Source organism: Phascolarctos cinereus, unplaced genomic scaffold (genome assembly GCF_003287225.1).
Source record: "Phascolarctos cinereus isolate Bilbo 61053 unplaced genomic scaffold, phaCin_HiC Scaffold_5;HRSCAF=322, whole genome shotgun sequence".
NCBI lineage: Eukaryota > Metazoa > Chordata > Mammalia > Diprotodontia > Phascolarctidae > Phascolarctos > Phascolarctos cinereus.
The window spans coordinates 323,194,305-323,211,734 of record NW_027555958.1 but is presented as its reverse complement, the minus strand read 5'-3'; the positions used below and the strand labels follow the sequence as shown (position 1 = coordinate 323,211,734).

The window sequence follows — 17,430 nt, the reverse complement described above, 5'->3', positions numbered from 1 at the left end:
ACAAGAATAATAAGGCTGGAAAGGCAGTTTGGGTCCCAACTGTGGAAGGAATGGAATGTCAGGCTATTAGTGATGGGAATTTTTTGAACAGGCTTTTGAGTGATATGGTCAGATTTTAGGAAGATTATTTTGGGTCAGCTGTGTCAAGGATGGATGTTGTAAATGAATGTCACTTACGTCAGGTCAGGGACATTTTTGTTTGTTTGGTCTTTGCATCCCTAGGCCCTAGAACTAGTGACTTGCACACCGTAAGCTCTTGATAAATGCTTGTTAAATTTGGGTGGGGGGCATAGATGGGGGCGGGGAGACCACTTAGGAGGCTATTCCAGTAATCCAGGTGAGAGGTGTTGAGGGGCTGAGCTAGAATGATGGCTGTGTGAGGGTAAAGATTGGGACAGCTGGGAGAAAGATGATCAGTAGGATGGAGAGCTCTGGCAGCTTTTCAAAATCCCCTCTGAGGGTCTCCCCTGCCCCTAATCCTAGCTCCCTCACCTCTGACCCTTTGCCTACTTCCCTTCTCTTTGCCTCAGTTGGGCAGCTGAAGCGAGGGCAAAGTTGCTTACCTAGCCCCAGCTCTCAATTATCAACTAGAGAACTGTCTGGCTACTTCACTATTTTAGAATAATGGCTTTCATTCACATAGCACTTTAAGTTTTGCAAAATACTTTCCTCAATAACTCAATAAGGCAGGTAAGACAAGTGTGCCCCACTAGAAGAGTGGCAATAATCCAAATTTACTTGTGTGTTGTCTATAGAAAGGTATCGTGTCCCTGTATTAATTATCTAGCAAAGGAGCTTTACGTTGTCCCCCAGGTAATACTCTCCAGGAGCTATTAGTCCATCAGCCATCTCAATTCTTCTCCATCTCCCCCAGCATGTGTAGTATAGGTCCCCTTAAAAGCTTTCAGTATCCCCACTGGTGAGCAGTAGGGGCTGAGCTTACAGATGCTTAGAATACCCTCATCTTCCCATCCCTGACTCCCCTCTCCTGTCTTCAAGTTAACAAGAGATATTTGGAAGGGGACACTATGGATTTTGCTGAAAATAAAAACAATGTGAAATCTACAGCTCATACATGATTCTAGAGCCCCTGCCCTGCATCTGGAATTTCCTCTGTCACTGAAACCCATAATCATAGGACTCGGTTACTCAACATACTGTGGCCACAGAATTTCCTGAACATAATGAAAATGGAAAGAAACAAAGTTTAAAACTTTCCTTATTTGCCTCTATCCATTTCTTCAAACCTTCTGCTAACACTCCAAGCTCTTTGGGGTTCCAGGAGAGTCTCAAATCATCTTCACCCACAGGTTGTGGAGAGGATCAAGTAAAGGATTTTCATATCTGGGACTCCATCTCTGGGTTAGGTACCATAAGGAAGAGAAGTACTATGGGAAAGGGCAGTCAGCCCCTCCCTTTCACTAGCTCATGGGATTTTCAGTGGCTGCCCAATCTTCACCTGGTTTCTGCTCCCAGATGGGGCTCTGTGTTCTTCTGACTTAGGGGATCAATGGTCACAGTCTTGGCTCTCTTTCTCCTCTAGACTCTCATGCTGTCAAAGTCTCCCATTTCCAATCTCATTGTCTTAGTGCAAGTCATAGTGCCGTGCTTGGGACATCCCAAATCTCCAGGGCAAACAGCTAGAAAAGGGTCCCCTCACCTATTGCATGAGTACATATCTTTCCACTTCCCTGTCTTCTTGTGAGGTTTGTTGCCTGTGACCACTCAGCTTTCCTGTTCTCTCTTTATGTCCCATAAAATATTAGGGGAAGTTTTGTTCTTGATGGTGACCATCTCACAAATTCTATTCCAGTTGTCTCTCTCATTGGCATTGCACTGACTGCATGTATAAGGGAGCAGATTCCACTCCCACCCCAATTAACATAATCACAGGAGGCCCAGAATATTGTCCCAAAGTATCAAATATGTGCTAAGGAATTTTCCTACAAGGCCACAACAATTAGATTTTAATTTGTAAAAATTAATCTAGGCCTCACCACTGTATTAGGTAAAAATTCTTCTCCAGTTGTGTTAAGAAGGAAACAGTGTGATTGAGAGAATCAGTCAAATCTCCTGGGTGTATATTTTATAACAAAACCCACAAATAGCAATTAATTCAGCAGTATGGGAGCTCAGCATTCCAGGCTTGGGAGCTCCTGATATAGTGGACTCCTTGGCTTCTACAAGGGAGAAGCAGCAGAAGGGAATTTTGTGTCCCTCCCTCCCACTCTTCGGCCCTCATGTCATCAGAGCAATAGGAGACAATGCATCCATGCAGGGAGCAGAGATACATATGACATAGTTAAAAAATATAGTTGATACAGTTATTGGAAGGAAGAAGAAGCTTCAGGGAATGTGACCCCTTGTAATGCTGAAGAATGTTAGCTATGGATTCAAGAAAAGAGCTGACCCTGGGATTCCTTTTCACATTTCTTCCCTTGCTAGCAGAGGGGACCACTGCTGCTGGTAGCAAACACACAATCCCTTCCCTTGATCTTTCCCATGACCTTTGGGGTGGGGGTAAAGATTGATCAACGCTTCAAAATCATCTCCTTGACACTTTAAGAGGGAATGTTGAGAGGTTTGGAAAGAACTGGGCATAGTATTAGTGAGGAGAAATTTTTATTAAAGCTTCTTTGTAATTTTCCTTTTGAATATACTGTGTGGCTATAGAATGTCAATTGCCTGTATATTATAAATATAGAAGGTCAAGGGTGAGCTAGGACATTTCCCAGAGGCAGAGTGGGGGCTCTGGATCTATAGATATTACTATTTTTATGATTCTGAGCAGTAGGCTGGAATTTAAAAAAACAGTAAGGATTTTTTTCCTGACAGGTAAAGCTGGAATCTCAATGAGACAACACCATTAGCCTGTTTGCTTTAGTGTCTATCTGGTGGAGGGAACTATACATACACACATATATAGATCCATATACATACTATATACCTACACGCATACACATACATACACATAATATGTATTAATTAGAGGAAGGGAATAAGCATTTGTTCTTATCTACTATGTTCTAGGCACTATGCCAAGCACTTTACAAATACTATCTCTTTGGGATCCTCACAAAGTCCCTGTGAGGTACTTGCTGTTATTACCCCCATTTCACAGTTGAGGAAATTGAAGCAAACAGAGTTTAAGTGACTTGCCCAGTGTCTCACAGCTAGTAAGGGCCAGTTTGAACTCAGGTCTTTTTGACTCCAGGCCTGGCATTCTATTCACTACACTACTTAGCTGTCTTATTATATACTTCTTTGTTGGCAAATTAATTGTAAAGTGATGCTGTTTTCTTGTGGGCTTGTGTGTGCTGCTGCTTCAGCATCTCTTGTTACCTGGGATAACTACCAAGTGCATATCCAGCCTAAAGCCAGTGTCATAACCATTTTACTGATGAGGAAAGTGAGGCTTAGGTAAGTGACTGGTCCATGATCAGACAGCTAGTAAATAGTGAAGATAGAAATTGAACCTAGGGAGTTCTTTCCACTGCACCACCCTCACAAGAGGGATTTGACTTGGCCCCCAAAGGAAGAAGTAGGAATGACAGTTGGAAGTTAAGAGGAGGATTTACACAACTATTCTATCTCTTCCCCACTTCTTTTCCCTTAAAAGGGCAGTATGAGCAGGAATACAGTAGGAAAATCTTGAGCATTTGTTCCAATAGAATATACACTCCTTGAGTCTGGGGACTATTTTTTTTTCATTTTATTTCTTATCCGTGGTACCTCGTTGTACTTAATACTTGTAAATTATTTTTTCTTCTGATCACATTCATTCCCTTAGCACAGGTTTCCCCTGGGCATCTGGGCTTCTAATGGGAGGCACAGAATCCAGAGGTAGCCAGGGGCTCCTGAAGGAGTCCTTGGATGGGCAGGAGGTGGGTAGTGGTGTATTGGGGAGAAGGGGCAGACAGCACAGAATGTCGGGTTAGGAAAATTCTCCTCCCCAGCTGTTACAGGAACCTCAGTTTCCTGACATTAGCTCCCAGCAGCCACAGATCGGTATCAGGACAACTCTCAGGGATGAGACCAGGAGGCAGGAGAGGATACTTGTTGAAATCAGTACAGGTGAGTGAAAAGGTGGAATCACGGGGCACTTTCTTTCTTGTCTTTTTTTGGCAAGGCAATTGGGGTTAAGTGACTTGCCCAGGGGTCACAGCTAGTGTCAAGTATCTGGTCTGAGATCGGATTTGAACTCGGGTTCTGCTCACTTCAGGGCCAGTGCTCTATCCACAGTGCCACCTAGCTGTTCCCCCCGAGGGGTATTTTCTGTGCCCTAGTGAACCATTCCAGTGCTTTCTTTCAGATATAGCTGGGGAGGCTGAAAGGTAAAGGTCCAGGCAGAGGGGGAAAGGAAGCTGGATAAGTTTACTCCCTTGCTTGTCATCACCTCCTAAACCTCAGGCTGATGAATCAATCTCTCACTCTCTGCTGGAGAGTTAAAGAGAGTTCTTGTACTTACTCCAAGGTAAATGAAGATGGGAGACTGTGGCCTGGCTGGAACCCAAGGAAAGGGCTCTGAAACTCATTCTGGAAGACCAGTTCCCTGGGAGGGTTAGAGCTTGTCTGCCTTTTGGAGATGCTCTGTGTGGATGAAGGCTAAAACGACTCTTGAACAGGGCGTCGTTTTTGGTTTGGGTTGAACAATTTGAGATACCAGGGTAGGATAGGTCACCTCATGTCCCTAGCATCTTATTTCTATCCCATTTCAAATGCTTTGGGAATAAATGGCCTCTATTGAATTGAGTTCCCTAGAACACTTATTTCCCCCTTCATGGAGTTTTGGCTGACTTTTTATGTCCATGAAATGGGTCAGGTTTGTGAGGTTCAAAAACGACTCTTTGGCTAATCTATTGGCTAGCAGTGTGATCGTGGACAAGTCACTTAGCGTCAGTTTCCTCCTCTGTCCAACACACATAATCATGCTTGGATTATTACTCAATATTCACAGAGTCAAGGAAAGCGCTTTCCAAACCGTAGTTGTTTCTAGAATCCTATAATTTTGGAATTTACCATCCAATAGCATTGGAGAGACAAAATCCTCCCCCAAAACCTGATGTCTTGCGTATGTACGCTCCTCCCTCAACCCCGCCTCTTTGGTAAGTCAGTATCATCTGTAGAATGAACCATTTATATAATGGGGGGAGAACTTAACTTTGTCTCAGTATATTGGTGTTAAGACGCGAATAGTGACAAAGTTTCTAAAAATATCCTTAAGCTGTCATTATAATTCAATATTTTAAAAGTATAGAGAACTCTAAAGGAGGCAAATTAAAATTTACTTCCGGAAGTTTTTATATAGTTCCCCTTCGGATCAAATGAGAATGCTCATCCTGCCCCTCTTCCGACAAAGGAGGCGGAGTCGGGGAAGTGGAACGGTCCGGGGCGGGGTTGGGTTGGCCGAAGAGAGAAAAGCTGGGGGGAGTATTTCGAGGAGAAGGCTTTCGGCGGTGATAATATCTTTCGCTTCCCCGTGAACTAATTCTCTTTCCTCCGCTTAATAAATATATACGTTTGGGAGCCTAGGATCCTGTGCAGTTTCAGACAAGAAGAGGAGAGAATTTCTCCTTTATCCCTTCCTCCCCCCCTACCGTTTGGTTGAGTCCCTTTCTCCCCATGTGTACCTGGGGTAGGTTAGTCTGAACAGTTTACCTGCTCAGGGGTTGTTGAGGGATTGGGGGTCCCATGGCTCCAAGGGCTGAGTCTCCGCGGCTGGTGCTCCTGTTTAGTGGCAAGAGGAAGTCCGGGAAGGACTTCGTGACGAATGAATTGCGGAGCAGGTAGTCAGCAGGGATGGGTGAAAGAGGTGTCAAATTTAGGACAGGTGCAGGTCCACTTGGGGATGGGGACGTATGTTTGGCGTCACTTGCTGGGTCGGTGGAAGGGGGTTGAGGGGTCGTTGCCAGGTAAGTAATGCAGTGTCTGGCACAGACCTTCTGTCTTAGAACATAAGTTCCTTGAGGGCAGGAATGGTTTTTGTTTTTGTTTTTTGGTCTCCAGATCCCCAGCACTTTGTAACTTGCACATAGTAGGCTCTTTTAATCATTGCTTGCTTTAAAAAATTATTCCTTTGTTGTTTTTCATACTACTGTCACTGTCAGTTCCTAATGCCCTCAGCCCCTCTACCTGCCCACCAGAGAAACTTCCCCTGAAATAAAAACAGTGAAATGAAACAAACCACTATTACCATTGTATCTGACAGTGCATGCAGTTTTTTGCACATGTAGTCCACCACCTTTCTACAGATCAGAAGGTAGTGGTCATTATTACTGGCACTTGGAACCCGTCTTTGATATCTTTGTTAATCAATGCTTATTGAATTGAAAGAAACCAGGCTGTAGCCCCCTCAAAAATCAGTTTGAAGTGACACTACCTAAACGAACTAGGGGTTTAGGCTTTTTGCATCATAGGATTTAGAGCTGGAAGACACCATAGAGATCAATGCCTCATCTACTCTTCTCATTGTAACTGATGAAGAAACCTAGGCCCATATAAATGGAATGACTTGCCTAGTATCACACAGGGATTGAGTGGCAGAGCTGGGATTAGAACCTAGAGCTTCGGACTCCAAACTCAGCCAGGCTCTTTACATCAGCCACATCAGATTCAAAAGAAAGGAGGACACTAATCTGTACATAAGGATCCTTGTGGGCTGCATATTGACTTAGTTTTAAAATATAATGTTATCTATGTTTTATTGTATTTTATTTATTTTGTTGAATATTTTCCAATTATGTTTTAATTTGGTTGAGGCAGCACTTGGTAATGTTGGGCCTCAAATTTGATATCTCTGTGTCTTCACACAACACTGGCACCTTCACCCCTGTCCCCCTTTTTTCTTGGAGCTCGGTGGGTGATGAAAGTGAATAGAGTGCTTGACCTGGAAGACTTGTGTTCAAATCTTGCCTCAGACACTTAGTAGCTATATGATGATGCTGGGTAAATCATTTAACAGCTCCTAGCCCCAAGTTCCTCATCTGCAAAATGGGGATAATAGTACCTACTTCTTAGGTTGTTGTGAGCATCAAATGCCATAATCTATGTAAGGCACTTTGCAAACTTAAAATGGAAAATCAATGCCATTAGAGTTATTATTTTAAACATCTTGATTAACTTTTAAGAAAGGTATGCCTATCAAGGCTGAGGAATAGGAACCTTAGGAGTAGGTTCAGGGCTACAGGTGAGGGAGAGAGGGGGCCTTGTTGAAAGGCAGGGTTGGTGGAAATGCTTTGGGCTGGCTGCTTAATACTGAAGGTTTGGGGGAGAGTCATGGGTAGGGCTCTGTAGCTCAGTGTTCAGTCCCTCCCATAGCACACTCTCAACTTTCCTCCAGCCAGAGCATTCTCAGCCAAAAAATCACTGAGCTCCACAAGGGTGCTTCTTGTTGGGCAGGGGCCCATTTCCTTTTTAGTCTTGTGCCCATAGAGCAATAATAAATACTCCAGGAATTGAAATGACTGTGTGTGTGTGTGTGTGTGTGTGTGTGTGTGTGTGTGCGTGCGCGCGTCTATGTATAAATATATGTATAGACACATACATATACATATATACATATTTTATATATAACCATATATATAACCATATATATAACCATATATATAACCATATATATATATATCTATATAAATAGAATGATGGATAGATAGGTAGGTAGAGCTGAATATGTAATTATCATCTATCTGGGGAAACTCCTGGTGTGAAAACTTCTTCCACCCACACATATCTGTAACTCTGTGTAACTTAAAATCTTATTAGTGAGTTGTCTGGGGCACTCAGTCATTAAGGAATTTACCCTCGGTCACACAGGGAATATGTTTCACTGGTAGGATTTGCTAGATCTTCCTGACTCCTTTGGAAGCTCTCTAGATCCACAATGCCATGGGTCATTCATCCTGCATGTGTTAGATAAAATGTTTCTTGATTCCTGTTGGAATTGCTGAAGGAAGGATTCATGCTTTGGGTAGGAGTGGACTGGGGTGTTTGGATTGCGATTGGAGTGGTTGAAGTCACTGGCCTAGGCCCCTCGGAAGGACCCGAGTTCAAAGCCGGCCTCCGACACTTATTAGCTGTATGACCCTGGGCAAATCACTTGACCTTGTTTACCTCAGTTTCTTCATCTGTAAAATGAGCTGGGGAAGGAAATGGCAAACCAGTCAAGAAAACCCCAAATGGGGTCATGGAGAGTTGGAAATGACTGAAATGATTCAATAACAACAACAAAGGAGTTGGATTAGGTGGATTGGGTGGTCTTTTCCATCTCTGGGATTCCAGGATTCCACCCTCCTCTTCCAGGCTTCTCTTCTGATGTCCTCCATTTAAGCAGATCTGAGATCTTGTTTTGATTTCAGCATCAGTCTTAGAAGTCACAGACTTTTCAGGCTGAAAGGGATCTTGAGAAGTTTCAGAGAATGTCCCAGTTGAAAGGATTCTAAGTCATCTAAGCCAGCCCTCTTTATTTTTTAGAGGAGGAAATAGAAGGGAAAGTAGGTTGCTCAAGTCAGTCAGCAGTAAGCATTTATTAAATGCCTTCTGTGTACCAGGCACTGTGCTAAATGCTGGGGATACAAAGAAAGGTAAAAGAACACCCTGGAGGTGCTCACAGTCTAATAGGGGAGACGACAAATTATAGGATAAATTGGGATTAGTTAACAGAGAGAAGCCACAAGAATTAAAAGGATGAGACAGGATTCCTGTAGAAGGTGGGATTTTAGTTGGGACTTGAAGGAAGCCAAGGGGCTGAGATAGGAAGGAGAACATTCCAGGTAGGAATGAGAAGACACCCAGAACAGAGAGACAGAATGGCTTATTCATGGAGCAGCCAGGAGGCCAGTGTCACTGGACATAGAGTGCTTGGAGTGGGCGGTGTATGGTGTCAGAAGACTAGAAAGGTGGGAGCTGGTGGGGAGCATAGGTTATGAAGGGCTTTGAATGCGAAGAAGATGATTTTGTGTTTGATCTTAGAGGTGATACGGAGCCACTGGAGTTTCTTGAGCAGGAGCGGATGACGTGGTCAGACCTGCACTTTAGGAATATAACTTTGTTAGTTGATTGGAGGATGGATTGGAGTGGGGAAAGATTGGAGTCAGGCAGCCCTGCCAGCAGGCTATGTCATAGTCCAGGCATGAGGCAGTGAGGCCCTGCCCCAGGGTGGCAGCAGAGCTGGGACTTAAATTAGGGTCTGGTCCCCTCTCTCCCTGTCTAGGTACTAAGTACATACAGGTCATCTCTTTGAGGCTGGGAGCCCCCCATTTTGATGAGAGAGTTCTTGGAAAAACATATTTCATAGCTAGCTTCCTATGGTGACATCATTTTGAACAGCTCTCACCAGCAGGACATTTTTCCTTTTCTCTAGCCTGAATCTCTCATGCTGGTGAGGTAGCTGGTGGAGTCACGGGCTCCCCAGGTTATGGGAAGAGTCTATGGAGTGTATCTTGCAAGGGTAACTCAGTCCTGCCAGAGGGGAGTGGTAGGTGCTGGGCTGTCCTAAAGGTACAAGTGTTGGCTTGAAGGTGGAGCAGAACACTGGGTGGGGAGATGCAGGTTGAAGTGAGCTAACCCAGTTCTGGCCTTGGGGGGGTGTCTTCCCATCCCACAGGCTGGGGACGGATGTGTGTGCTGTGCTTCGGCTCTCTGGACCCCTGAAGGAGCAGTACGCCCAGGTATGTCATATATCTGCTTCGCCCCTGAATTTTCCAGCTCAGCTTGTTAATTAATGCTCATCTGCAGGTAAGCTGTAACATGTCTTTCATCTCAGGCTGGTGTCTGCCTGCCCTAGCCTACTTCTGGGCTTCACTTCTGTTAGGTGGTATGCCTTCAGGCAGGACAGGCTTTTAAGTCAAGTCAGCAAGCATTTAGTAAATGCTTTCTGTGTGCCAGGCACTGTGCTAAGTAAGACCTGGCGATACAGATTCCAGCGGAAAGACAGTCTGTGTCTCTGCCCTCAAGGGGCTTCCATTCTAATGGAGAGAAGACAGTTTGTGAAAGGTAGCTGGGAAGGGGCAGTATCCTCATAGACACGTGGTGGAGAAAGCCTGGAGAGTTAGGAGTGCGGGCTGGAGGGGAATGATGCCTTACCCTCCTGCTCACAAAACTCCAGTAACTTCTTATTTCCTCCCTGCTCCCAAGTGGACATAAACTTCCCGGGGGCAGGGACTACATTTTTGTTTCTGTACCTTGCATAATACCTGGCATACAATAGGCATGTTGTTCTCCCTGTATTGAAATCTCTCCCATTGCTCACAGTTCCCCAAACACACCTGGTACTTTCCTGCCCCCATGCCTTTGCTTTTGCCCTCCACCAGGTCTGTGCCTGTCAGAGTCATAGTCCTCCTCCAGGGCCTGGCCCAGATGTCACCTCTTTCATGAAGCCTTCCTTGGTCTTCCTCTATTCAGCCAGAAGTGAACAACTCTCCTTTTTCAAAAGAGCACCTTGTTTGTCCCTTTCTGGTGGCAGTTATCACGGACTAATTTATTTCTGGAAAAGCCACATGGTAGCTCTTATCTCCTGTGTTGGATTGTCAGCTCCTTGATGGCAGCCCCACAAGCTTCCTTCAGGGCCCAATAAAGGTTTGTTACGTCAGTGTCACTGGTGGGGCAATGGTCAGCGCCTGACCCTCCGCCCAAGCTCTGTCGCAGTGCTTGAGATGCCATCTTTGGAGAGCTGTTAATAGAATTATGAGCTGGACGGGACCTTAGGGGTGTGTGTCACCTGTCCAAGTCTCACTTCTCCAGCCCCTCCTCCGCTCAACTCCCACAGTGACATTCACCCCTTATCATCTCGCTCCAGGCCACCTCTCCGGCCTTATCATATATTGCTCTCCTTTATGCATTCCACAGCCCAGTCTAACTGGCCTTCCTTCCTTCCCTTCCCAAAGTCTCAACTCCCGCCTCTGCATTTTTGCCGTGGCCATTGCCTGTGCCTCAAATGTACTTCTTCCTCTTTTAGCTCTGCGTCTTAGGATCTCTAGTTTCCATCAAAGCTCAGCTCCAGGTGCCGCCTTCTACCTGAGGCCTTTCTTGGATTCTCTGGAGCCTCCCTGACCAAATGACCTTGTGTTTATTTTCCATATAGCTATATGCTGATAGAGTGCATTTATAAACAGCTCTAAGGTTTGCAATGTGCTTTACAATTATTATCTAATTTGATTCTGACAGCGACCTTAGGAGACTAATATTATCCCTATATTGTTATTATTTAGTCATAGCTGACTCTTCATGATCCCATTTGGGGCTTTCTTGGCAAAGATACTGGAGTGGTTTGCCATTTCCTTCTCCAGTTCATTTGACAGATGAGGAAACTGAGACAAACAGGGTTAAGTGACTTGCCCAGGGTCACACAGCTAGTAAGTGTCTGAGGCTGGATTTCAATTCAGGTCCTCCTGACTCCAGGCCCAGTATTTTATTCAGCATTCCACCTGGCTGCTCCTATTTTACAGATGGGGACACTGAGGCTGAGAAAGGTTAAGTGACTTGCCCAAGATCACACAGCTAGTAAGTGTTGAGGCAGGACTCAAATACAGGTCTCCTAGGTCTAGCACTCTATCCACCCAGCTGGCTCAAAGAAAAAGGGAAAAAAAGGGACTGGTCTAGTACTCTTCTACCAAACCTCATTGGTGGAAGGCTTTAATAATTTAAAAATGCATTAAGAAAAAAACAGAAAAAAAATGCACTAAGAATTTTAGGAGCACCCTGGATATGTGTGTGTGTAAGCGTGCACACATATATGTGTAAGGAACTTCCTTGGGCCTATGCATGTATGTACAAATATACATGTGCATGTACACACAGGTGTACATATACACACAATATATAAGCATACACACAATGCATTTATATGTATATCCTGTACACATTTATATATGTATCCCACACACATGTAAAATACATGTGTACTCATGTATAAAATCTGTGAGTGGGTGTGTGTATATAAATGCTTGTTAATGCATGGATTGATTGATCTGGGCCAACTTTCTGGTCACTGGTGACCACCCAGCCTCTGAACCTTCCTGATGCCATGGTCCTGTGTGAGAATGAAAGACAAGCAACCATTAAGTACATGCAGTGATTAGGTAGGCAGCTAGGTGGCTCAGTGGATAGAGTGCTGGGCTTGGAGTCAGGAAGACCTGAGTTCAAATGTGGCCCTCAGACATTCACTAGCTATGTTACTTTTTGCAAGTCACTTAACCCTGTTTGCCTCAGTTTCCTCATCTGTAAAATGAGCTGAAGTAAATGGTAAAAACCACTCCAGTATCTTTGCCAAGAAAACCCCAAGCGGGGTCATGAAGAATCAGACGTGACTGAAATAGCTGAACAGCAACCAGGGGTAAGGAGGATGCTGGTTAGCTTTCCCTCTAGCCCACCCCACAGAGGGCAGCCCTGTTTGCTAGAGTGTTTTTATCTCTGTCTGTCTTCTAGAGTAATAAGGAACAAGTCTGCTACTCTAGTTTTTTCTCAATTTCTTGAGCGGTTCTCGTGTTCCCCTTTCCCCTTCTCCAGGCTGAGCATGCTGGGTCATAGAGTCAGAGGACTGTAGGAGCTGGAAGGGGACTTCAGAGCTGCTCTGACCTCCCTCAGGTTACAGAGGAGGAGTCTTTGGCTCTGAGGTGAAGGGTGGACTTGCCCCCCCCCCCCGCCATCCCCTAGTCACTGGACCAGAGCCAGGCTCAAATCCAGCCCTTCAGCTTCTCACATGATATAATTTCCAAACCTTTCACATGTGCCCCAGTTCATCAGTTTCCCTTTTAAAATGTCCCCCTGGAATGGGACCTAGACTTCAGATGTGGTCTGATGAGGGCATTGCTAAAGTCTTGATGTGAATCTTGGTGATTACTTTCTGTGCATCCGTGCACAAGTGTAGTATGGTAGGATGGGTCCCAACTGGAGGCTGAGGACATGGGTTCAAATTTTGCCACTGATGATTATGTTGTGTATTAAAGATAAGTCCCTTCATCTCTGTGGCTCAGATTCCTTGTTTTTAAAATGGAGGAGTTGGACTAACTGACCTCTGAGGGGCCTTCAAGCTCCCATTTAATTCTTTTTTTTTTTTTTTGGTGAGGCAATTGGTGTTAAGTGACTTGCCCAGGGTCACACAGCTAATAAATGCCAAGTGTCTGAGGTCAGATTTGAACTCAGGTCCTCCTGACTCCTAGGCGAGTGCTCTATCCACTGCACCACCTTTCTGCCCCTCCCATTTAATTCTGATCCTAAAGCATATAACCTTTTTGAGCCTCAGTGCCCTGACTTGTAAAATAAGGTCATCAGGCTGCTTTGGAAGGCTTTCTGTCTTCAGGCATCCTGTGTTAAAACTAAAGAATCCTCAGAGAATAGCAGCATTTTAGGAAGGAGCTGGGGTGGGGAGCAGTGTTTCAACATTAGGGAAGGCCCCAGAGATGAATTTTTCCCTTTCTGATGTTTTGCTGAGGCCTGGCTCTCTATTCAGGAGAGGGAAATTTATTTCCAGAATAATTGGGGAAGATTGATCACACAAGATGTGTGTTTAGTTCTCACAATATATTCCCCAGACAGATGGAAATGGAGGGGCATGTCCTCCCAGGGGTGGGAAGGGACAGGAATGATCGCCCCTCATTATAGCCGAGCCCCTGGAGGTGGAGTGGCCTCTGGGGGGGAGGATCACACAGTGAATGCTTTTTGACATGTTTTGAGCAGGAACATGGATTGGACTTCCAGCGACTCCTTGATGCCAGCAACTACAAAGAGGCCTTTCGGCAGGACATGATCCGCTGGGGAGAGGAGAAGAGGAAGGAGGACCCAGGCTTCTTCTGCAGGAAGGTTGTGGAAGGGGTCCCCCAGCCTGTCTGGGTAAGGGCGATTGCGAAAGCTGTATTTCAGAAGGTTCTTTGGGGCTTGCAGACCCAGCCTTGGTCCTTTCCTCGTTCTCCTCCCCGCCAGCCCCCCCCCCCGCCCCCCGGCTCCCCACCCAGCTATCCCTAGAGTGCAGAATGTGGTTGAAAGTAGCAGATTGGTCCTGGGGCAGAAACTGCATCTCTTCCTTCCTCTGAACCCCTCCTTTCTTCCTGCTCATGTACCTTCTATGGGGGCCAGGACCCAGGAGGGCCACACACACTTAACTCTTCTCCGGAGGGATTCATTGAACACCTGCTGTGTCACTGTCCAGCACTGTGCTGAGGGATATGAGGCATAGTTCCTGTTGGTGAGGAGCTCACAGTCTAATAACAATTAACGTTTATATGGGGCTTTAAGGTTTGGAAATTGATTTACATATGTTATCTCATTTGATTCTCACAGTTACCCTGTAAGGGAGGTACAGTTATTATCCCCATTTTACAGATGAGGAAAACCAAAGTAGATGTTAATTGACTTGCCCAGGCTCACCTAGCAAGTGAATGCCTGAGACAGGATTCAAGCTCATAAGAATTGTCGTTCATTCATTCAGTCGGGTCCAACTCCTTGTGACCCCACGGGTCACGGCACGCCAGGCTCTTCTGTCCTCCACTATCTCTTGAAGTCTGCCCAAGCTCTGGTTCTTTGCTTCCCTGACACTATCTATCCATGTCAACCTCTGCTCTCCGCTTCTCTGTTTGCCTTTAAGCTTTCCCTGTATCAGGATCTTTTCCTAAGAGTCCTGTCTTATTATGTGGCCAAAGTATTTAAGCTTCAGTATTTGTCCTTCCAATGAGTAGTCTGAATTCTAATAGCCTCCCATTTACATAAGCCTGTTAAGGTTTCCAAAGCTCTTTACATATGTTATTTCACTTGATTCTTACTATAGCCCTGTGGGGAGGGAGCTATTTTGAGTCCCATTTTAACAGACTAGGAGAGAGAGACTGAGAGAGGTTAAGTGAGGTTAAGTTTTTTTAAAAAAGGTTCTTTTTTTAAAAATTAGATTCCATTAGTTCTCTCTTTATATAATCCTTTGTTCTAGACACAATACACGAGTGGGGGCCATCTGGGGCCAGACACTGGATGTGGCTGAACAGGATCTACATGAGTGATAGTGGGCACAGTTCTACTTAGCCTACTTATGAAACTCACTTCAAGGTCCCAGTTGACCATAAATACCCTCAGGGTCACAGAGCTAGTCAGTGTCTGAGGTTGGACTTGAACCCAAGACTTGTGCTTTATCCACTACTGCATGTTTCTCTTTCTGCTGAGCAGGGACATCAGGGAAGAGAATGTGGGCTGGCGACAGTTGAGAACAGATTATAGGATCATAAATCGAGGACTTCGGGGGAAGGGGGGGACCTTCAGAGGCCATTTCATCCAACTTCTCTTTTCACACGTAAGGACACTGAAGCCCAGGGAGGTTAAACAACTTTCATAGTCACACATCAGCTAAATGGTGGAGGCAAGATTTGAAACTGTGTCCTCTGACTCCAGAATCAGTGTTCTTTTTCTGCTTTACCATGTTTGTACTTTAAGGTCCCAGGCCTTGCCTAATTTCTGGTCCTTAGGTTCTGCCTTTTGAAAAATGAAAAAACAGTTCCATGTTTAATGGTTAGTTGTCTGGTCTGTAAATTCAGTTCTTTTTTTTGGGATGCATGTGTGTGTGTGTGGTGTGTGTGTGTGTGTGTGTGTGTGTGTGTGTATGATTTCACTGGCAAAGGGAACTTACCTTTTTTAATTTTTAAAAATGATTTATTAATTTTTAGTTTTCAACATTCACTTCCATAAGATTTTGAGTTCCAAATTTTCTCCCCTTACCTTTCCTCCCTCCTCCCCAAGATGGCATGCAATCCTATATAGACTCTACATATACGTTCATATCAAGCATATTTTTACATTAGTCATGATTTAAAGAAGAACTAGAACCAATGGGAGGAACTACGAGAAAGAATAGAATCAAAACAAAACAACAAAAGAAAAGGAGAGCAAATAGTATGCTTCCATCTTCATTCAGATTCCATAGTTCTTTGTCTGGATGTGGATAGCATTTTCCATCATGAGACCTTTGGAGATGGCTTTGATCCTTGCATTGCTGAGAAGGGCTGTGTCTATCAAAGTTAGTCATCGCACAATGTGGCTGTTACTGTGTACAATGTTCTTCCGGTTCTGCTCACTTCACTCAGCATCAGTCCATATAAGTCTTTCCAGGTTTTTCTGAAGTCTGCCTGCTCATCATTTCTTATAGCACAATAGTATTCCATTACATTCATATACCACAACTTGTTCAGCCATTCCCAAATTGATGTGCATTCTCTCAATTTCTAATTCTTTGCCACCACAAAAAGAGTTGCTATAAATATTTTTGTACATGTGGGTCCTTTTCCCATTTGTATGATCTCTTTGGGATACAACCCTAGAAGTGGTATTGCTGGATCAAAGGCTATGTATAGTTTTATAGCCTGCTAAGGGAAATTTCAATGAAGAAACTCCTTCTAACAGTGCAGTTGGGCAGACTGACACATGCCCTGTAATCTTGGAGAGCTGACTGAGGCACAAAGAAGTTTCAATGACTTGTCCAGGTTCATATAGCCAGTATGTGTCAGGAGCAGGACTTGAACCCAGATCTTTCCTGACTTGGAGGCTGGCTTTCTATTATACACACCATGCTGCTTTTTGTTGTACCCTGTCCTCTAAAAACTTAATTTTCTAGACTTTCTGACTAATACTAAACTAAGGGAGTTTAGCTGAGAAAGGGAAGAGAGATATAAGAAGATGATATCTCCAGGGGATGGTCTGTTCAAGTGAAAGTTTTTTAAGGATGGGGGAGACATGAGCATATCTGTAGGCAGCAGAGAAAGAGCCAGTAGATGGGGAGAGGTTGAAGATAGGGGAGAGTGAGGATGGTAATGGGTTGATAATTGTTGATGACAGAAAGGGATTAAGGGTGCATGAATTGGGATTTGCCTTGGCAAAAGAGAAAGATCCCCTCTCCATTTGAGAGGGGGAGTAAAGTATAAGAAGACTCATATTTACCTGGCTCTTTAAGGCCTACAAAGAAATTTCCTCAATTTTTCAAGGATATTTAATTTTGACTGAAACTCCCTCTGACATGGACAAGTCAACCAATTAAAAACCTTTTATTAGACAACTCTCTGGTGCAGAGTATTGTATTGGGTGCTAGGGGAGGTACACAGTTAAATAAGACATTCCCTGCCCTCATGGAACTTCCAGTCTAATGTGGGATAAGGCACATAGAACCTGTACCCCCTCCCTGTTCAGATCACATCTGGAGTATTATGCTTGGTTCTAGGCATGTTTCAGGGATCATATTGGGAAATGTCCCAAGGAGAAAGATTGGGATGGGGGAGGAACTAAAGACTATATCTTAGGAAAATCAGCTGAACTAGGGATGCTTCTTCTGGAGGGGAAAGAAAGGATGCTCATATGGAAGATGACAAGCTTGTTCTGCGTGGCCCCTGTGAACCCTCACTTCCTGTCTTTTCTCTCACTTCCAAACCCTCTGCAATCTGGCTTCTGCCTTCATTAGACCAAAACTGTCCT

General features: G+C 44.6%; 1 protein-coding gene across 2 annotated transcripts in view; it reads left to right on the top strand.

Moving 5' to 3' along the window:
* The window catches only part of PMVK (phosphomevalonate kinase), a 38,343-nt gene that overhangs the window by 9,459 nt on the left and 11,454 nt on the right, over window positions 1–17,430 (top strand). The window contains exons 1-3 of one of the 2 annotated variants that reach the window (XM_020991949.2): window positions 5,615–5,786; window positions 9,602–9,665; window positions 13,672–13,824. In XM_020991949.2, the coding sequence (XP_020847608.1) occupies window positions 5,692–5,786; window positions 9,602–9,665; window positions 13,672–13,824 (312 nt within the window). In that variant the 5' untranslated portion in view covers window positions 5,615–5,691. Of the gene's footprint in view, window positions 1–5,614; window positions 5,787–9,601; window positions 9,666–13,671; window positions 13,825–17,430 lie in introns of those variants that run through there. The other variant, XM_020991950.2, reaches the window with a different exon arrangement.